Source organism: Silene latifolia, chromosome 11 (assembly GCF_048544455.1).
Source record: "Silene latifolia isolate original U9 population chromosome 11, ASM4854445v1, whole genome shotgun sequence".
NCBI lineage: Eukaryota > Viridiplantae > Streptophyta > Magnoliopsida > Caryophyllales > Caryophyllaceae > Silene > Silene latifolia.
In genome coordinates, this window is record NC_133536.1 from 37,459,729 (window position 1) to 37,481,359 (window position 21,631).

General features: G+C 43.6%; 3 protein-coding genes across 3 annotated transcripts; all 3 read left to right on the forward strand.

Moving 5' to 3' along the window:
* The first annotated feature begins 16,720 nt into the window (after positions 1–16,720).
* On the forward strand, positions 16,721–17,722 carry LOC141613248 (uncharacterized). The gene has a single exon (XM_074431986.1). The coding sequence runs from the start codon at positions 16,721–16,723 to the stop codon at positions 17,720–17,722; it is 1,002 nt and encodes a 333-aa protein (XP_074288087.1).
* Positions 17,723–18,007: 285 nt separating this feature from the next.
* Positions 18,008–18,517, forward strand: LOC141613249 (secreted RxLR effector protein 78-like). The gene has a single exon (XM_074431988.1). It carries the CDS (start codon positions 18,008–18,010, stop codon positions 18,515–18,517), a length of 510 nt encoding a protein of 169 aa, XP_074288089.1.
* A 158-nt stretch (positions 18,518–18,675) lies between these two features.
* LOC141613250 (uncharacterized) lies at positions 18,676–19,809 on the forward strand. Its single transcript, XM_074431989.1, has one exon. The coding sequence runs from the start codon at positions 18,676–18,678 to the stop codon at positions 19,807–19,809; it is 1,134 nt and encodes a 377-aa protein (XP_074288090.1).
* Positions 19,810–21,631: the final 1,822 nt, after the last annotated feature.

Sequence of the window (21,631 nt, forward strand, 5' to 3'; positions counted from 1 at the left end):
GATTGAAGTGACGGTTTATGTGCCGCCGTTGACATTTGATGGAAATAATGAATTTGGAATCTTCACTATTGATTGAAGTGACGGTTTATGTGTCGCCGTTGACATTTGATGGAAATAGTGAATTTGAAATCTTCACTAGTGATTGAAGTGACGGTTTTGTGCCGTCGTTGACATTTGATGGAAATAGTGAATTTGGAATCTTCACTATTGATTGAAGTGACGGTTTATGTGCTGCCGTTGACATTTGATGGAAATAGTGAATTTGGAATCTTCACTATTGATTGAAGTGACGGTTTATGTGCCGCCGTTGACATTTGATGGAAATAGTGAATTTGGAATCTTCACTATTGATTGAAGTGACGGTTTATGTGCCGCCGTTGACATTTGATGGAAATAGGGAATTTGGAATCTTCACTATTGATTGAAGTGACGGTTTATGTGCCGCCGTTGACATTTGATGGAAATAGGGAATTTGGAATTTTCACTATTGATTGAAGTGACGGTTTATGTGCCGCCGTTGACATTTGATGGAAATAGTGAATTTGGAATCTTCACTATTGATTGAAGTGACGGTTTATGTGTCGCCGTTGACATGTGTGGTGAAAATAGTGGAATTCAAATCCCAACTACAATTTTGAAAATGACGGTTTTAATTGCCGTCGTCTAAAATTTGGAGAAATAGCGGTTTTTGAATTTTCGCCATTATTTTGAAATTTTGAAGGAAAATGGTGAATTTTGATTTCACCATTATTTTTGAAATTGGCGGTTTTGATCGCCGTTTGCTTGAAAATTCTTGAAAGTAGTGAATTTAAATTTTCACCATTCGATTGGAGGGACGGTTTATGTGCCGTCGTTTAAAGCTTCCGAAAATAGTGAATTTGAATTTTCACTATTTGTTTTTTGAGAAAAATGACGACCTTTAATATCGTCAAATGGAAATTCGAAGTTTGTTATGTGGAAATTGGGCTAAAGCCCAAATTTCGCTGAAAAAGCAAGGGACGCCTGATTGAGGTGCGAGCCACCTGGCGAACCGAAGGGGCTTCCCTATTTTCTGTAAAAGACGCGCGGTCAGGCCGCATATCATTCATAACCTCGTCTTCTTCATTTTCGACATAAATCTGCAAAAATCGCCATTGAAGGACCTTCTTGCTTGTTCGAGTTCTTGCCTTCATCAACAATATCATCTCAAGGTAAGTATTTCCTCTTGAATCCATTCAAATTCGTTGATTTTTAGCTTGATTGAATTAGGGCGAATTTTGCCCTAAAAATCAAATTGGGCGTTTTTTAATTGAGCCCATTTCGAGTGAAATTGATGCTTGCATTAGGTTAGAAACCTGTTTAGGAGTATATGGGTGCTTTTAGTTTGCATTTTGGTTTACGTTCCCGCTCCTAGTCTCGAAAAACGTGAGTGAGGCGAGAAACCGTCTCATTTCACAATGCCAAGTTTATTTGCTTGGGTAGTGGGTCCAACTAGGTTGCATTGTAGTTGGGAAAACCCGTATTTGTCATTTAAGGACCTTCGTTGGATGTTTGTGGGGAAGATTGGATTTTTGCCTTTTGCGACGGTCTTACGTCTGACCAAATAAGCGCCTGTTTGGGCATGAATTGAGTCAGTCTGCCTTGAAATGGACCTTATTGGCATTTTAGGTCACCTTGAGGCGTGATAAAATCACGTTTGCCTTTTTGCGGTCGTTTTGAAATTTTGACCGGTTTGGGCTCAAATTAGCGTATGAATTGCCTTTTTGAGCCGTAGAAAAATCCCCATTGTGTCGGGAATGTAAAATCCCCATTGTGTCGGGAATTTATTTTGGGTTGTAGGCGGACCTTGTATGGGTCTTGAAATGTCGTTTTTGTGGTTTTGACTCGTCTTTTGCTTGAAAAGAGGGGCGAGTCGTTTTTGTGTTTTTTTTTGTGAATGGTTTTGTTTGGTTGGATTTTGGGCGGGATTGCCCTTGTTTTTTGCATTGCAGGTTATTTTTGTTTTTTGGATTTATCCATTCCATGCCGTCGTAATGCCGAAATTCCGGCTTACGTTTTTTTTTTGTTGTTGTTTTGATCGCAGGGTATCGTCTGGGACCTATGGGGTCCGTCGTTGAGGCTTTGGAGGAGGAAGTCGATCCTGGAGGGGGAAAGACGACTGTTTTTTGTTACAGGCTTGGTTGTGTTTCTGCCTAGCGGCCTTTGTCCGGCCAATGATCGGGTATCGATCGTTGGTCGTTGCCTACGGAGGTCCGGACGTCCGATGAGTGGGGTTCAGTACGAGTGTGTTATCCCACGTTGTTGCTTTCGGTTGCTATTGAATTCAGGTGAGTGGGGTTCAACATCGGGGTAGTATCCGTTGTCCTGATCCCCTTTCATCTCCGAATTCTGACGATTGGAGGCCAACGCCGGGGCAGCGTGCTGAGCTACGAGCCTTGATTATCGCGTCGTCCAAAATCTGCCAGGCACCATTTTTCTTTTTGTCGTGGAGCAGGAACGAGGTGTTACCGTCATGGTAACCACCTCTGCTTCCGTTGTTGCTCCTCTGTTTCCCATGTTGCTCCCTTTCTTTTCTGATCGGAAGGGTAGGGAGTGCTTAGTTCGGTAGGTGGCGGATAGCCCCCAGTTCGTTGTCTTAGGCCAGTGTCTGTATGATAGACGTTTGTTTTAGGCCAGTGTCTGTATGATAGACGTTTGTCGATGTATTTTGCGTAAGGCGGTGTTGTATATATGTGTTTTTGGACTGTGGTTCATTTTGTGATTTTTTGGCTTTTTTGTGTTGTGTTTCGGAGGAACGTTGTCGGCTGTTGATTCTCCTTTTGCTTTGCACCAGTTCTTGCATCGTTAATGTAGAAAACAGGCAACAGATAGCATACATACGCATAAACGTAAACACATAAAAGCATTTGATTGGAAAACAAAAATTAACCAAGATGACTTGAAGTTAAAATTTGAAATTTTGAAATGAATTGAAAATTCCATGACAAATCGTCACGTTCGGAATTCAAAAGGAAATGATTTGAAAATTTGAGCAATTAACTCGTGCCGTGAATTAAATTACGTCGAAATTATTGAAATTGACTCGAAAAATTCAAACTCAAACCGTCAGGAAAGAATTTTAGAAAAGGGTTTTTGCGAGTATATTTGGTTTTTGATGTCAAGACTCGAATTTGTGAGTGCTTGAATTTTTGAGGAAAATTGACGTCGTGTTATCAATCTTCGATTTTGATTTTTTTGCAAATTGCGAAAAAGCGAAAAATTTTCGGAATTTCGACTGACATGGAAATGATCCATCGCGGATCGGGGTGACTAGCCCTTCCCCCCTTAAAAAAAAGAAAGAAAAATTCGTATGTTTAAAGCTGCGTCATGGAAACCGTGTCGGGTTTCGTAAAACGCGAAAACAAGGAAATGTGAGTGTGAGGAAACACAAAATGTTCCGGATCATCCCGAATAGGCGCGGGGTTCCTGGCGGGAGGTTTGAGGTGTCAGGAGAAAACACATATTGAAAGAGACAAGTCAACAGCGGGAATCCTGGAGATGGTCCAAAGAGGCGCGAGCAGCCTGGCGATGGAAGCCGGCTCTCCCCTTTTTCTGAAAAATGCGCTGGTCATTTTGTATAAATAGGGACGTTTGCGCTTCATTGATCCATCATCCGAAACACAAAATCATCTCTACAAACCTCTTCTTCTTCCACAAAAATATTTCATGGATGCTTTTGAGAACGCCTTGCGACAATGGTGTCGGGATTTGTCGCCTCCCGAAAAGCATCAACTCGTTAGCATGGGAGTTGGTCAATTGTTGGTGCTTCGTCAAGTCAAGGTGCAACCTTCGTTTCTTGAAGCATGTTCTCGGTTTTGGGATTCGAAACATCATGTTTTCGTTTTCCCGAAAGGGGAGCTTTGTCCTCTTGCCGAAGAAGTTGGAGCCATTGGTGGGTGGCCGGGTTGTGTTCTGGTGCTTCCTCCGACTCGGTTGTGCTACAAGGAGAAATTACGTTCCATGTTGGGCTTGTCAACAAGCCAAGTCAACTTTCTTCTTGCTCCACATGGTGTGGATATGTTGGCTCTTATCAACATCTTTTCAAACCGATTAGATGTTAATGTCTCGGAGGTGGCTAGGAGAAGGGCTCTTGCATTTTGCCTTGTCCATGTGTACCTCTTTGTTGATGTCTTGAAGAAGGAGGGGCCAAGATGCCATGGTAGCATGACCCTTATCCATGTGATTGAGCAAATGGAGCATGGTAGAGATCCATCATGGTTGGTGCTTGGAGAGATTATCCAAGCTTTGGACAAGGAAGGCTCTTGTGGAGAAGCTCCTTCTTTCGGATCGCCAAGGATCCTCCAAGTGTGGCTATTGGAGAGGCTAAGGTATGTAGAGCCTCCGGTTAATCCTTCTTCTTACTCCTTCCGTCACCTCACTATGAGGAAGAAGTTGTACCCGGATAGTTTTGCTTCCACCGAGGCCTATTGGGCTGCAATATTGGCGGAGGAGGGTGGTCCTCATATCCGTTGGGTGGTGCCGTGGTGGCACTTGAGGTCCTTCACCGGGTTGCCCGCTTCGGGTGCTAGTCCTCGTTCTTTGATGGTGGTGGGCTTGAAGGTTGTTTCCTTCATTTATCCCGAAAGGCTCATGAGGCAAATGGGGCGTCAACAAAAGGTGCCCGCTCAAGATACTCTTGTCCAAGAGAATGTTTTCCGGAACTCCGAGCTTGTGGAGTTCTTTGAAAGGTGGTGGGCCACTCGGCCGCTTTGGGAGGTACCAATGTAATATCCGCCCTTTTAGGGACCCTTTGACCAGCATTGATTGACCTTGGGAACGGGAATAGTTCTTAGAAGTGCGTGCCAAAGCTATCTTGGGTTACGAGTTATGGGTGGTACTCGATAGAGTAGAGGCTACTCGATCGAGTAGCATGGTTACTCGATCGAGTATGGGGTCACTCGATCGAGTATGTGTGGTACTCGATCGAGTATCGGGTTTTCAGCGAGGGTTTTTAATCGCGTTTTGTTAAACGCAAATCATTTCCGCCTCATTCCTCCTACCCTTTAGTCGCCTCTTTCCCTTCCCTTCACCATAAAACCTCTGTGGAAGCCCTTTTGAAGGTTCTTGTGCGTTAGGAGAGCATAGCTTGAGTCGGGTAGCGGTCTTTTGCCGGGTTTCTCCTTGTAGGTAAGTTGTCATCATCATCTGTATCCTTGTCTTTACAATTAGGGTTTGCTTGATAGTAATAGGTGATTGTGTTGTGGTTATAGGCTTTGCTTGATTGCTGGATATGTCATATGTTGGCATGGAATGGTTGCAGTTGCGTAAAGTTAGGTTCGCCTACTCAGTCTCTGTAGATGGTTTAGTGCGTCGGTTGTTGTGGTTGTTGTATATTATCGCAATTGTATTATGACGGTTGTTGATGTTGTATTGTGATTGCTGATTGTTTGTCTCTGGTTCTCGACATGCGTTCTCGGCTGAGTGGAGTCACTTGCGGGAGTGGCTTCACGCCTTAGTTTCGCCCTTCGTGGAACCCGCCACGGAAGGGGATGTGCACATTAATGGGACAGGGTTATCGCTCGGTATGATGAGCGGGGATTTGGTGGGTACGGCTGCGGTCCCCCACTGGCAGGGATGGTCCAGTGGACAGCCGGTGACGGAGATTGGTTGGTGTGGGTGTGCTTGTGTGTGACTGATTGTGTTATATTGTATTGTTAGGTGTTGTTGGCATTGTTGTATCTTATCTCAGTACTGACCTTGTGGTTGTCTTGTTGTTGTATGTGTCTGCCGTGATCCCTTATGGTGAGCAGTCTGTCTTAGCAGGTGTTGATATCGTTGATAGCTGGAGTCCGGGCAGGGATGAGTCTTCACGAGATTTGATAGTTGTAGCGAGTAGTCTTTGAGTTGTATCGTTTGTATCATCAGTTGGTTTTAAATCACTTGTAATATAACATAATAGTTTTTTTATCGACATTTGATTATTACTGTCCTCGGGCAACCGAGATGGTAATGCCCTTATATGCTAAGGAAGGCCTAGTTAAGGCTCCTCTGGATATGGGGGTGCTACAAAGTGGTATCAGAGCGACGATTTTGGAACCTGTAACCAATGAACTTAATGAACTTAGCGAGTCTAATAAAATGAACCTGGTGTATGTATAATGGGAGCCCCAGCTGATGCTAGATTTTGGGTGAGTAGGCGCCCTCATTTCAAAGTCTTGGCCCCATGGTACTTAAGCCAGTCACAGGGTATGGGAATGTGGAGTTCTCGTGTTTGTATGTGACGTGTATGCTAATTGTTTCAGAGCTACCTCTGGTTGAGTCTTTGTTAGAGTTAATAGGGGTGTGATAGCTGTATTTGGGCCGTGCAGGGTAATCGTTGGTGGAATTAGTGAGTAAAGGTGGTGTTAATGCGTGGAAATGTGAAAGTGTATGCTATAAAAGAAGAGTGAACATGTTGGTGTTGGCTTTAAGTTGATAATAACGGTAGCCATGTATGAGTTTATAAGCCCTACCGTAATTACAACGATGATAGTTATGGAATTGTTGAGTTATAATATGAAACATAGCATATAGTAATTTTTCCGCTGCGTGACAATCGATTTGTGTAAGATGATTTGCTTATGATTGAAATTGGAACATGATATATTAATTTGTTATGAAGAGTATGCATTTATATGATATATGAAAGAATGAATTAATGTTAATTATATGTTTCAAGTTGAAGTGAACACGAGTCTGGTAGTAATGTGGTAAAATGAGTTTAAGGGTAGTATGATGACGTGATTATGCTTATGAATGACTCGGTAGCAGGTAAACCGAGTTGGGTAATTTGTGTAGCGAAATGTGACATACACCTTATTTGTTGAGACGATACGTTAGGCTGGAGTAATAATGGTAATGCGTGAACGAGCATGATAACTAGTGACGAATCCGAACTTAGTTTGGAATCAACACGCGATATTGTTTTTGCAGGAATCTTCAAGTTACTTCGTATTTCTGACCGAGTACTTAGCTATACTTGACCGAGTGCGAGTGCTTACTAGACCGAGTAGACCTCACTCGATCTAGTTAGGAAGCTATGACGTCGGGATGTGGAAAAAAAAAATTCTGCAGATACTCAACGAAATAGCTCCTACTCGATCGAGTAAGGTGGTACTCGTTCGAGTACCATAGACACTCGATCGAGTAGGTTACTGTACAGTGATTCTTACGGGTTTCTTAAAACCCCTATCCTTTCTAATCCCTCTCATTCCTTCTCCTTTATTCGAACCCTAGGCTCTCAAACTCCTCAAAATCTCTCATATTCTTGTGTTGGTAGGGGTTAATTTGGGGTTATTTTCTTTGTTTAATTTCGTTCCTTTACTTTACTACTTAATCAAGGTAGGATTTCTTCCATATTTACATGTTTTTATGCCTTTAAATTGTTGGGATGATTGCATATTCTGAAATTTCGATTCATATGATCAATTTGTTGCTTTTAATTGTTGTAATATGATTCACATGCCTTCTTTCCTTGATTGTTGGTGATTAATTGCTGAAAAATAGACTAGAAATTGCCAAATTGAAACCGAAATTTCTAGGGTTTACAAAAATCAAAATCGATTATGGTTGTTTTACATGGATTAGATGATGAAATTGAGTACTATACCTTGTTTATAACATGTTGAAGGATGAATTTTGATGATTTTCACCTTAAAAAGTTGCCTTAAAACTCCGTCTTAAAAGTGCTCCAAATGGAAATTCGTTATCTATATTTGAAATTCGGTGTTGTATATGAATGTTTAAGTAAAGGTGGAACTTTAATATAGTAGTGGTACTGTTAATTGATGAAGAATATGTCAAAATAGATACAGCTGTAGAGACCGTCTGACAAGTTTAATTGAGTTGTTTGTTTCTAATATTGAAGGTTGATGATGATATGTCCTAAATTACTTTTCCATGAGCTTGTTCAAATGCCTCACATGTTATTAAGTGTGTGTATAGAGTAACAATAGAATCATGCCAGGGTGTTAGAAGTGGTTGGGTATGTGTGTTTTCCATGATGAACTTTTCCCAACTATTGTTATGAGTTGCTATAAACTGAAATTATATATCGAATTGGGAACTTGTTGGTGAATGTGTGTACCTAGCTGAGTATTCAAAGTTTAATGGCATGAATTATGTGCTTCACATGTCGAACTTGTTGGTGGATTTGTGTACCTAGCTGAGCATGTAAAATCCAATTGCGTGAAGTATATGCTTTACATGTTTATGTAAGTTGCTTAAGTCATACGCTGAAAAAGATGCCGAGACCGAACGTAGGGACCCGTCAGAGTAAACGGGGAAGGGTGACACAGCCTGAGATTGGGGAAGGGAGTGGACTTGTGGTACCCGCGGTACCGGAATACCCTTTAGTAGTGTTTGTAGATTTCAAGCAAAGAGAGCGTTTTGTAGCTTTGCAAAAACGCAAAATGAGGCCGGCGAGGTGTGTATACACTACACTTTTGGAGGATTTGGGAATAGAGACGGATGTCCGTCATATATTCGAGACTTTGGGTTTTACGGGGTTGTATAGGCTGAGGAAACATTCCTACCCTTTTCTTACCTTGGAGTTTATGAGCTCCTTTAGTTATGACCCAGCTGCCCAAACCGTCGAGTTTAGGTTGATGAACACCAGTTTCCTGTTGACTATGGATCTTTTTGCGTCTCACCTTTGGTTGGCCAAGCCTTCCAAGGATTCTATCACTGATATTCCTGCTGAGTGCGGTGTCTGCCGCCTAATGCCTTGTCTGACCGGAAAGCCAGCTCCCACCTCAAGTAACACGTTGATAAATGACGTTCAGCATGTTACCTTGAGGGTCTTTCTCCGTTTTCTTTCGAACCTCCTTTATGATAGACCGGATATCAGTAAACTGAACAATCATGAGGTGTTTCTTCTGATGTCTTACCTCAACCCGGAGCGGGCCAGGAAAGTGGTCTTTAATGCTCCTTCCATCGTCTGCGCTAGCCTTTCTTTGATGGCCACTGCCTCTTACCAGTACCTGAGTTGTGGTGCTATCGCTACTCGGTTAGCTGAAAAGCTAACCTCCTTTGAGGCTTCTGCGGATTATGTGCCTCTGGCTACACCGGTGCCTACGATGGACCGTGACTACTATCTCGACCTGAAATGGTTGAGAACTTTGGCCAACGGCAGCCTAGCCTGGAGAGTGTGGGGGATGAGTTGGATGGGGATCCCGGCTCCTGAGCACCTTCCACCGACCGAGCCGTTAGAGCCGGTGGTGACAGCTGTTGACCCCGACGAGGAGGAAGAGGAGGATGATGACGTGCTCCGCCGGTTGCAGACCTATCTCATTGATGACATGATTCTCCAGGTGATGCCCGAGCCGAAGAAGGGGGAGAACGCGGCGGTCAGGGAGGAGAGGCCCAGATTGGGGAGAGGACCCCGTAGAGTGAGAGAGAGGACCGCTGAGACTAGACCACGGCCGGTAGCACCACCACAGCAGCACCCTTATCCGTGCTACCCCTACCTTGACACCCCGGAGACGCGATCGAGTTACTTGGCAGAGAGAGTGTCATCTACTTTGACACTCAGGAATATTCACAAGATGGCGTACACCCAGGGGATTGGGACCGAGGGACCGCATCCGGTTTGGTGGAGTGGTGTTGGGGACTATAGTGGGGTTTTCCACTCTTACGGGGTGGATCAGTCAGCTTGGGGGACGCCTCAATCCTTTCCCTATGGTGGTTTGACCCCATGGCACGTAGGTCCGGGAGATGGAGCGGGAGTTGATGCGGGGATTGGGTCATCTGGAGCGGGCACATCAGGAGGTGATGGTGGTGGTGGTGAGGTGATGGAGGAGCAGCAGCAGCAGCAGCAGGAGTGACACTCCTATTTCTTTATCTTTGTTATGATTGTTGGTCTTGGATGTTGGTAGTTGTTGGTTGTTAAAACCTTTATTCTCGGATTTGTATGCTTGGCCATAAGGCCGGATTTACTAGTTGACTTGGTGGCAGGATTTTGTGAGTCGGGAGGTCGTTCCGACTCAAGTTATGTGACGATTTTGTGTATATACATGTGGTTTATGACAGGTTTTTCCAAGGTGTTTGACCTGTAGGTACTCGACAGAGTACCCCATACTCGGTCGAGTAGCTACAGGTATGACGGAATTGATGCATTCTGATCTCAGGGCTACTCGATCGAGTAGCCAAGACACTCGATCGAGTAGCAGGGCACTCGATCGAGTACCACTGCATACTCGATCGAGTAGCACTGTTACAGGAACTTTTGAAAAATTAAAATTGTTTAATTGTTATATAATTACATGTATGATGTTTAGCATGGTTAGTGATCCTTAGTAACACCTTTGAACCGTTAATTTCATATGTTAGACGCTGCGCTTGGGTTTTATATGCATATTTGTCACAAGTAGTGAAGTGGTGATGGTTTCTTATTATTTTCAATATTACATCCGCCATATTACTATCTATTCATCGGAATTACTTCTTTTCATACAATTGTGCATACGATATCAACATGCTTTATCGACGGCAGCTAGTTATTCCGGTGGTTTGTGTATGATTTCTAATTTAATGAGTATATGCTTAGTGAGTAATGTCCATAATAAATAATATAGTTTTAATTTATGTTACGATACAAATAATAAGTAACGTGTGTGTTAATTGGGTGGTGAACTTCGGGGACGAAGTTCCTTTTTAGAGGGGAAGAGTAATGTCGCAAAATAAAAAGGCTGATTTTGAAATTATGTTGTTGTTCGTTTATAATACTTTGTTGTTTAATTACAAAATTTTCTAGTACCTTGGTCACTTTGCTTGTATGAAGTTGTAATTGGTTACCTTAGTTTGTTGAGTAATTCATGAGTTGAAGTGAATATGATAGTATGTTTTAAAGGACGGTCATAAAGTGATAAATGTGGTGCCATGTGTCGTAATGGAATCGCGTTGTTGAGTAACATAGTGGTATTAGTTGTGCAGCATGAAGTCGTTATGAGATATGTTTCGGGTGGATAGTTGTTACCAGTAGGGGGGGGGGGGGGGGTAATCTCATATAAGATGGGTGATCGTTGTTTGTGCTGGTTCGTATTGCGAGGTTGATGCTTTATATATGATAGTTTGTAAGAGTGGATGTATACATATAGAGTGACAGTTGATGATGATGATGTTTATATGATGGTTTGTAAGAGCTGATGTACATATACTTAGTACGTTAGATAATGATGATGATGACATGGGGGATGGCGTTTCAAGAAAGTAGGTGACTTGTGTCGAAAGAGTGGTGAGGTCGTTGTTCCCGGGTCTTGTGTGTTGAGATTGGTGAGTTGAACTTCGGGGATGAAGTTCTTTTTAAGGAGGGAAGACTGTAATACCCGCCTTTTTAGGGACCCTTTGACCAACATTGACTGACCTTGGGAACGGGAATAATTCTTAGAAGTGCGTGCCAAAGCTATCTTGGGTTACGAGTTATGGGTGGTACTCGATAGAGTAGAGGCTACTCGATCGAGTAGCGTGGTTACTCGATCGAGTAGGGGGTCACTCGTTCGAGTATGTGTGGTACTCGATCGAGTATCGGGTTTTCAGCGAGGGTTTTTAATCGCGTTTTGTTAAATCCGCAAATCATTTCCGCCTCATTCCTCCTACCCTTTAGTCGCCTCTTTCCCTTCCCTTCACCATAAAACCTCTGTGGAAGCCCTTTTGAAGGTTCTTGTGCGTTAGGAGAGCATAGCTTGAGCCGGGTACCGGTCTTTTGCCGGGTTTCTCCTTGTAGGCAAGTTGTCATCATCATCTGTATCCTTGTCTTTACAATTAGGGTTTGCTTGATAGTAATAAGTGATTGTGTTGTGGTTATAGGCTTTGCTTGATTGCTGGATATGTCATATGTTGGCATGGAATGGTTGCAGTTGCGTAAAGGTAGGTTCGCCTACTCAGTCTCTGTAGATGGTTTAGTACGTCGGTTGTTGTGGTGGTTGTATATTATCGCAATTGTATTATGACGGTTGTTGATGTTGTATTGTGATTGCTGATTGCTTGTCTCTGGTTCTCGAGATGCGTTCTCGGCTGAGTGGAGTCACTTGCGGGAGTGGCTTCACGCCCTAGTTTCGCCCTTCGTGGAACCCGCCACGGAAGGGGATGTGCACATTAATGGGACAAGGTTATCGCTCGGTATGATGAGCGGGGATTTGGTGGGTACGGCTGCGGTCCCCCATCGCGGGGGGGTCCAGTGGACAGTCGGTGACGGAGATTGGTCGGTGTGGGTGTGCTTGTGTGTGACTGATTGTGTTGTATTGTATTGTTAGGTGTTGTTGGCATTGTTGTATCTTATCTCAGTACTGACCTTGTGTGGTTGTCTTGTTGTTGTATGTGTCTGCCGTGATCCCTTATGGTGAGCAGTCTGTCTTAGCAGGTGTTGATATCGTTGATAGCTGGAGTCCGGGCAGGGATGAGTCTTCACGAGATTTGATAGTTGTAGCGAGTAGTCTTTGAGTTGTATCGTTTGTATCATCAGTTGGTTTTAAATCACTTGTAATATAACATAATAGTTCTTTTATCGACATTTGATTATTACTGTCCTCGGGCAACCGAGATGGTAATGCCCTTATATGCTAAGGAAGGCCTAGTTAAGGCTCCTCTGGATATGGGGGTGTTACAACCAAACCCCATTGCCACGACATGGGTGACTCCCGCTTATGTCAAATGGTCACGAGCTCCGTCCTTGGAAGAGAGATCCAAATTCCTTAAGGACGAGGTTGTCGACTTGAAGTACCGAGAGGGTGGCAAGGCCAACCGTGCCTTCTTTGAGGAGTATGTTGATGGAGCTACCCCCGATGTGATGAGACCACCGAAGAGGAGGAGTTCAGGTCCCACGAATATGGTGGGCCGTGCATTGGCCCTTTTGGGTCGAACATAAGGTCTTGTGCTAGACCGGAGGCCGTTGCCGTCTTAGATCCGTTTAGGATCCGTTCCGAGGAAGAAGTCCAAGCTAGGCGGGCCAACAAGAAGAACAAAGGGAAGATGTACCCCGAGGGAAAAGGCAAGGGTAGAATGGAAGAGTGAAGACCTCCATTACCCACATTATTATTATGTTGTATTATTGTTGTAGGTTTTTATTATGTTGTAGTAGCTAGTTATTGTGTGTTTTGTGCTAGTTTTATTATGTGAGGTGTTTTAGTTGACACCTTAGCTTTGACAAGTTGTAGACTCGTCGAGCTTTATTTATTGTTTAAATTATAATACCTCCATTATTAATTAAATAAGAGGATTGCTCGTGTAGAAAGTTGTGAACGCTTGTTTCTTCAATCCATTTGGTAAAGGCAATTCGATTTGAATCATCCTAAACATTTGCACTTGGGAAAGTGGTATTTTGTGGAAAGGGAGAAAGGCTCATTTTGTATGTCTGTGGGAAAGGGCGGTTTTCCCTTTCTTCTTTTTTTAGGGATGTTTTTGTATGTGGGAAATGTTTTTTTTTATTGTGGGAATGGTGTTATCCTTCTTGTGTAAGAAAGGACTGCTTACGTATTCACCTGAAGAGGTGAAATCAAACCATGATCGTAGTTCGAAATGTTTTGTGAATTTGATGGGGTTTTGTGGTTGTATCCCTCAGGCATAAGAGGGACTGCCTACGTATTTACCTGAAGAGGTGAAATCAAACCATGCTCGTAGTTCAGGGTTGTTTTGTTTTAGTGCAAATGAACGTTGCCTTTGACGGATCAAAGGACATTCGAAACGGGCAAGGTGTCGCGGCTTAGACTCGATAAAACATGCAATTTCAAATCAGAACACGTTGAGGAACTTGACTTGAAAAGGGTTGAGGTCGTTTTTAGTTGTAAAACTAGGCTAGGTTGTTGGTTGCTAGGGTTCAAGGGTAGTACTTCTTGAGTTGGTCTAGGTTGGTCGGGTTTGTAAAGTCCTCCCCGTCTAGGTCACTCAGTCTCACCGCGCCCCTCGAAAGTATTTCATTGACCAGGTATGGTCCGGCCCAGTTGGGTTTGAATTTTCCCCTCGGATCGACGGGTAATGGTGCTCGAACTGACTTGAGGACCAAGTCGCCCTCCTGGATATTTCTGGGTTTAACCTTCTTGTTGAATGCCCGTTGTATACGTCGTTGGTATAGCTGGACGTTGTGCAAGGCGTTGAGTCGTCGTTCGTCTAGGAGAGTGAGTTGTTCGTACCTTTGACGGGTCCATTCCGCCTCAGGGACTTGACTCTCCAGTAGGATGCATAGAGAAGGGACCTCTAACTCTACCGGTTGAACCGCCTCCATACCGTATGCTAGGTAGAAGGGTGTGGCGCCCGTCGGTGTTCGAATGGAGGTTCGGTATCCCCAGAGTGCGAATGGGAGTTTGCTCGGCCAATCGCGGCAGTTGTCTTGCATTTTCTTGATGATGGTGACAAGAGTTTTGTTCGCTGCCTCCACCGCTCCGTTGGTTTGGGGACGATAGAGGGATGATCGATGTCGTTTGATCTTGTACTTGTCCAGCAAATCTTGAGTTTCCGCCCGGAAGTGAGAGCCTTGATCGCTGATGATTTCATGGGGTACCCCATATTGGCAGATGATGTTGTTTTGAATGAACTTGGCCACTTGTTTGGCGGTCAAGACTGCATATGACTGTGCTTCCACCCATTTGGTGAAGTAATCGATATCGACGAGGACGAAGCAATGCCCCTTGGTGCCTATCAGGTTGACTTTCCCGATGATGTCGATGCCCTAGGTTGAGAATGGCCAGGGTGATGTCATGGTGTATAAAAGGGATGGTGGTATGTGTTGTATGTTGGCGAAGGTTTGGCAATTGTGGCAATGTTTGACGTAGTTACGGCAATCGGCTTCCATGGTGGTCCAGTAGTAACCTAGCCGCATGAGTTTCCGTGTAAGCATCATTGCGCTCATGTAAGGGCCACATTCTCCGTCGTGAACCTCTTCCATGACCCTCTTGGCTTTGTGATGGTCAATGCAAAGGAGGAGAATTCCTTGGGGTGTTCTTTTGTAGAGTTGATTTTGGTTTATCACGAATCGTGATGCAAGTAAACGGATGGCTCTTTGTCCTCTTTGGTCAGAGTTGGGAGGGAATTCGTTTTTGGTTTTGTAATTGAGGATGGCTTGGTACCAAGGTTCATCATGGTGTCATGTCATGACCAAAACTGGGAAGATGAGAGAGATTTTAGAGAGAGAAAAACCTCAAAAAATCTAAAAAAGGGTTTTCTAGGTTTCAGCAATGGCGAAACACAAGAAAAACTTTACCAAAAATCTTCAATCTAACAGTAAATCACCTATTAATTCTTCAAAAACGCCTCAATTATCAAAAAATCAAAAACAAGTAGATACTAATGTAGCGAGTAGCAGCAAAGGGATCGTTTCAGGATCAAAATCTCCGCGGAAGATCAATTTACGATATAATCCGGCGGATTTTGAGTCTGAATTGGAAGTTATCGTGGAGGATATTGATGACGAGGAGGAAGCTGTATCACAAGATGAGGATGAAGCGCAACCGCCAGCACTCCGCCTCTCTTCTGATGATGTAGCAGGTGAGATTCAGTACTGGTCTACTGCGGTTTATTGTTACATTTTGGGTGCGAATCCTCCGAGTTCTGTTATTTTTGGGTTTGTGAAAAGAGTTTGGCAATGTTATGGGATAGACCGTATATCGTTCATGCCTAATGGTTTGTTCCTTGTGCGGTTTAAGACTAAGGAAAAACAGCAGGAGGTTGTTAACAATGGCCACCTTATGTTTGATAATAAGCCTGTAATCGTTAAAGAGTGGAGTCCAAATGCAGAATTGATTAAACATGACATATCCATTGTTCCCATCTGGATGAAACTTTACGGCTTAGACATCAAATTTTGGGGTAGTGTGTGCTTGCAGAAGATTAGTGGGTTGGTAGGGAAGTTCATCAAATGTGATGATGCTACGACTCATAAGGCTTTTCTGGCTATGCTAGGGTCATGGTTGAGGTCAAGGTTGGACAGCCCTTCCCTACAGAGTTAGTGTTTCTGGATGAACTAGGAAACACTCAGAGGATTAGGGTTGTTTATGATTGGCTGCCTCTTAGCTGTGTGAAATGTAAAGGAATGGGTCACTTAGCTGATCATTGTAGGAAGGAGAGTGATGCTAAAGTGAAGAAGGTATGGAGGCCTAAACAGAAGGCTCCTACAGTCCTAAAAAAGGTTCCAAAGACTCCTATCCCAGCTACCACTCCAAAACCCTCTCTCTCCCGTGCGGTGGTGACACCTAGTGTGCCTGTCAGACGAGCAGAGGGTGGTGACAAAGCTAATGGGGGTACAAATGGGGGTACTGAACAAGGGTCCACTGCACAGTCTGCACCTAGGAGATTTATTACTAGGATGCTCAGGAATGATGCAGGTGAGGCCAGGATTTTTACACCCAGGGGGATCACCTTTATGGATGCACTCACTTTGTCCATTCAGAAAGTTAAAAATGATTGTCAGCAGAAAATGGTTGGTCAGAGGAGCCTAACTGATCATGGGTAGTCTGGGCTTCTGGAATGTGAGAGGACTGAACAGCATTTCCAAACAAAATGAAATAAGGTGGTTTATGCACCAGAATAATGTTGGGCTGTTTGGTTTGTTAGAAACTAAAATAAAAGGGGATAAGTGGATTAATACTAGGAATAATATATGTGGTGATTGGGCTATTTGTACTAATAATAGTTTTCACAAAGGGGGGAGAGTTTGGCTTTTGTGGAATCCTAAACTTTTCCAGGTGGACATGCTTCATACAATCAAGCTCAATGTATTCATACACAAGTGAAGGACATGATGCAAGGATCTGTCTTCTACTTTACTCTAGTGTATGGTTTTAATAAAATTGGTGAGAGAGAAAGCTTATGGCAGGATTTGAGGAATTATGCCACCACAGCTACTGGTCCTTGGCTTGTGGGTGGGGATTTCAATAGTGTACTGAGAATGGGGGAAAGGATTGGAGGAACTGATGTTACATTGGCTGAGATCTTACCTATGAGGAAAGCCTTGGATGATTGTCAGTTACAAGAAGGGAAAATGATTGGGTCTTATTTCACGTGGAACAATAAGCAAGATGATGGGACTAGAGTCTATAGTAAGATAGATAGGGTGTTGATTAATGATGCTTGGCTTCAGAGGTTTCCTGACTCAGTGGCTCATTTCCTCCCTGAGGGGCTTTTTGATCACTGTCCTTGTGTGATCCAGTTCAATAGGATCAGTGCAAGGAAAAAGGCACCTTTCAAGTACTTCACTATGTGGGCACTTGCTGATAATTTTGATGAGGTTGTGCAACATGGATGGCAGGAGGATATTGATGGTTCTCCTATGTTTAGGGTCACCAAAAAACTCAAAAGTCTGAAGCACAGGTTGCAGGAGTTGAATAGAGAGCAATTTAGTGACATTGAGAATTTAACCCATGTCACTGAAATTGCTCTTCAGAACTTTCAGGAGCAATTAAGGCATGATCCTCTTAACAAAGAGATGTGTAAAACTGAAAGAGCTTGTGCTCAGGAGCTGATGGGTTTAAGGAAGGCTAGGGAGATGTATCTAGCTCAGAAAGCCAAAGAAAGTTGGGTTAAAGATGGGGATTATAACACTTCATTTTTTCACTCAAGTATCAAAAGAAGGAGGTCAATGAATAGGGTGTACCAAATTTCTGATGCTGCAGGAAAGTTGTGCACTACCCCTGAGGACATCAAAGTGGCTTTTGAACAGTTCTATAAGGGTTTACTTGGTACATCTACTGAAGTTAAGCACGTGAAACCTGGAGTTATAAAATCGGGGGCAAGTGTTTGACCGATGAACAGAGGGAGATGTTGAGTGCTCCAGTGACTGATGAGGAGATTAAGGCTGCTATGTTTTCTATTCCAGAACCAAGGCTCCTGGGCCGATGGCTATAGTAGCCAATTTTTCAAGGATAGCGGCATATAGTTGGATCGATGTGTGTAAGGCGATCGGGAATGCTTATGAGACTGGGAATGTTTTGAAAGAGTCTAACAACACTATTCTGACTCTCATCCCTAAAGTGGAGATGCCTGCCACCGTGCTACGATTCAGCCAATTGCATGTCTTTGTAACACGATGTACAAATGCCTTGCCAAAGTCATTTGTGGTAGGCTAAGTCAAATTCTTCCTGCTATTATCAATCCTGCTCAAAGTGCTTTTGTTAAGGGGAGAGATATTGTTGGAAATATCCTTATTTGTCAGGATTTGATCAAATTATATAATAGGAAAGCTTGTTCCCCAAGATTAATGATGAAGATTGATTTGCAGAAGGCGTATGACTCCATTGAGTGGCAATTCCTTCATGAGATGCTTGAGGGGTTAAATTTCCCAACAAATTGTATTAAATTGATAATGGAGTGTGTCACCTCTCCTTCTTATTCCTTGGCATTGAATGGTGAGGTCTTTGGCTTCTTTAAGGGTAGGAGAGGTCTTAGACAGGGGGATCCCCTCTCTCCCTTGCTTTTCACCATTTGCTTGGAGTACTTGAGTAGGCTGATGCAACTCCTACCTCAGTTCAAAGGGTTTAAACATCATTCCCTTTGCTCTAAAATTAATCTCACTCACCTCTCTGCGGATGATCCGTGATGTTCAGCAGAGGTGATCTCCAGTCTGTTAGTATCATGATCGGGGCTTTTGAGCTGTTCTCCTCCACTTCTGTTTGAAGATGAGTCTTTGGGAAATCCAACTTCTATTGCAATGGGATACCTGAGTCCATTGTTCATGCAATTGCCCAGGCTACAGGTATGAAGAGAGGATCCTTACCTTTCAGGTATCTTGGGGTCAACATTATCCCTAAGAGACTGGGGGTAATGGATTGCCAATGTTTGGTTGATAAGATTACTGAGAGGATTGCTAGATTGGGGACAAAGAAGTTGTCTTATGCTGGGAGAGTTGTACTTGTTAAGGCTGTGTTGAGCACTTTACATAACTACTGGGCACGAATCTTTATCTTACCAAAAACTGTGTTGGATAAGATTGATGCCATGTGTAGGAAGTTTTTGTGGCATGGCACAGATGTAAGGAGTCCTGCTCTGGTGGCATGGAGGAATATTTGCAGGACCAAAAGGCAAGGAGGATTGGGTTTGAAAAATTTGCACCAATGGAACATAGCTTCCCTTGGTAAGTATGTTTGGTGGATTGAACAAAAGTCTGATCACTTGTGGGTGAAGTGGATACATGCCATTTATATGAAAAATCAGGAATGGCAGTATTATGAACCCTCTAGTGGAGCAAGTTGGGCTTGGCGAAGATTATGTGGTGTTAAGAACATTCTCAAACCGTTCATGTATGATGAACAATGGAGGAATACAGGTATAGAATATACTGTGAGGATGGGTTATCAGTGGCTAGAACAGCCAGGAGTTGATGTGCCCTGGTATCCTTGGGTTAGTAACAGGATCATGGCTCCTAAACATGAATTTTTCATTTGGCTAGCTGTACAGCAGCGTCTTCTTACTCAGGACAGGATGGTGAAGATGGGTTTCCTTCAAAGCAACGTATGCTGGTTATGTGGGCAAGAGGAGGAGTGTCATAAACACTTGTTCTTCTCCTGTACTTATAGCAGGAAATGTCTAAAACTGGTTGAAAACTGGTTGCAGATACATATTCCAGTTCAAGATGTGATGGAGTGGTGGCTTAAATATAGAACTAGATCTCTGTTGGTTAGGCAAGTGATTGCTGCGAGTATAGCTTATCTAATGTATGAGATCTGGCATGCCAGAAATAGAAGTCGAGTAGAGAGTTGTTTGGTTCTGCCCACTGTGCTAGTCAGACTGGTACAGAGGGGGATAGTTTTGAGATTAAAAGTGCGGAATGTAATAGGAAGAAATAGGAGAGTTCAATTATGGTTAGAACGAATTTGTGATGGTGTAAATTAACTAAGGGCTATCTCCCTAGTTAATCAATTGTTCGGGCTATGCTTAATATAATACTTACACTTTCCCAAAAAAAAAAAAAGGTTCATCATGGCTTTCCTCGTCGTCGATAATGGCACAAATGTGAGCTGGCTCGCTCCTTCTCTCGACACATAGGGGCATCGATGTCATGTCGTCAGGTATGTTGACGAGCGCGGCAAGTTTTGCCAGGGCATCAGCAAATTGATTTTCCTCTCGTGGCAAGTGAAAGTAGTCGATTTGGTCGAGAATTCGGCCTCTTGATTGATCTTTGCTCGGTAGGGAGCTAAGCTGTCAGATCGGATTTTCAATGATCCGGATACCTGATTGATGATGAGTGAGGAATCGCCATGGACCCTCAGTCTCTTGATGCCAAGTGTGATGGCTGTTTGTAGGCCGATGAGACATGCTTCATATTCAGCGGCATTGTTGGTGACGGCGAAGTCTAGCTTGACCGAGATCGAAACATGTTCTCCCTCTGGTGATATTAGAAGGATTCCTACCCCGAAGCCTCTCAGATTAGATGCACCATCAAAGTATAGGTCCCATGCGTCGGAGTCGGCATAAAGGATGTCTTCGTCAGGAAGTGACCATGTGTCGGTCGTTGGATCCTCGTTGACGGGATTTTCTCGCCAGAAGTCGGCGATCGCTCTTCCCTTGATAACCTTGAGGGGTACAAACTTGAGGTCAAATTCGGACAGCATGAGTGTCCATCTAGACAGCCTTCCGTTTAGTACGGGTTTTTCGAAGATGTATTTAACCGGGTCCATCTTGGAGTAGATGTGGACCGAGTAGCTGAGCATGTAATGCCGCAGCTTCTTTGTTGACCATACTAGGGCAAGGCATGTCTTTTCCAGTTGGGTATACCTCGTCTCGTACTCAATGAACTTTTTGCTGATGTAGTAGATGGCTCGCTCTTCGTTGACAACTGTTTGTGCTAGCATTGCTCCCATGGCTGTGTTGGTAACAGTCAGGTATAGGGATAGAGGAATCCCCGGTTGAGGTGGCATGAGGACAGGAGGTTTGGATAGGATTTCTTTTATCCTGTCGAAGGCTTTCTAACAGTCGTCGTCCCAATCGGTGTGATCGGAGGCACGAAACTTTTTGAATATTGGTTCACAAATCATAGTGAGCTTGGCAATGAAGCGACTGATATATTGGACCTGACCGAGAAATCCCCGAATCTCCTTCTCGTTCTTAGGCCGAGGCATTTGTTGAAGGGCTTTGATTTTGGTTGGATCAATCTCAATGCCTCTTTTGCTAACGACATGTCCCAAGAGTTTTCCGGAGGTGACCCCGAATGCACACTTCTGAGGATTTAGTCTCATATTGTATTTCCGCAGACGAACGAAGAATTCCGGAGGGCACTGACATGGCCGTCCCGTTCTTTTGATTTGACAATCATGTCATCGACATATACCTCTAGTAGAAAACTCCCCTACGGTGGCGGTTATAAATGACCTTTTGTGGCGGTTTTTAGAGATTTAGAGTCCGTCGTTTATCACGGCATCGTATAAACTTTACGGCGGTTGTAGGCGGTTGTTGAACCGCCGCAATAGCTCTGCTATAGTGGCGGTTGTTATACAAAACCGCCATTATAATTTATATAATACGACGGTTGTTAGACAAGAACCGCCACTGTAACTCATTTATAGTGGCGGTTATTTTTAGAAAACCGCCACTATAGGTATTTCAATAATAACTTTCCACCACAACCCGCCACTACATGTTCTCTATAAAGTCGGTTGTTGTTAAAGAACCGCCACTAAAGGTAATTATGACGTCGGTTGTTAGTAAAGAACCGCCA

Bases quoted from the DNA above. Each gene is read 5' to 3' on its own strand.
- LOC141613248 (XM_074431986.1), top strand. From the start codon at position 16,721: ATGATGCAAGGATCTGTCTTCTACTTTACTCTAGTGTATGGTTTTAAT.
- LOC141613249 (XM_074431988.1), top strand. From the start codon at position 18,008: ATGTACAAATGCCTTGCCAAAGTCATTTGTGGTAGGCTAAGTCAAATT.
- LOC141613250 (XM_074431989.1), top strand. From the start codon at position 18,676: ATGAAGAGAGGATCCTTACCTTTCAGGTATCTTGGGGTCAACATTATC.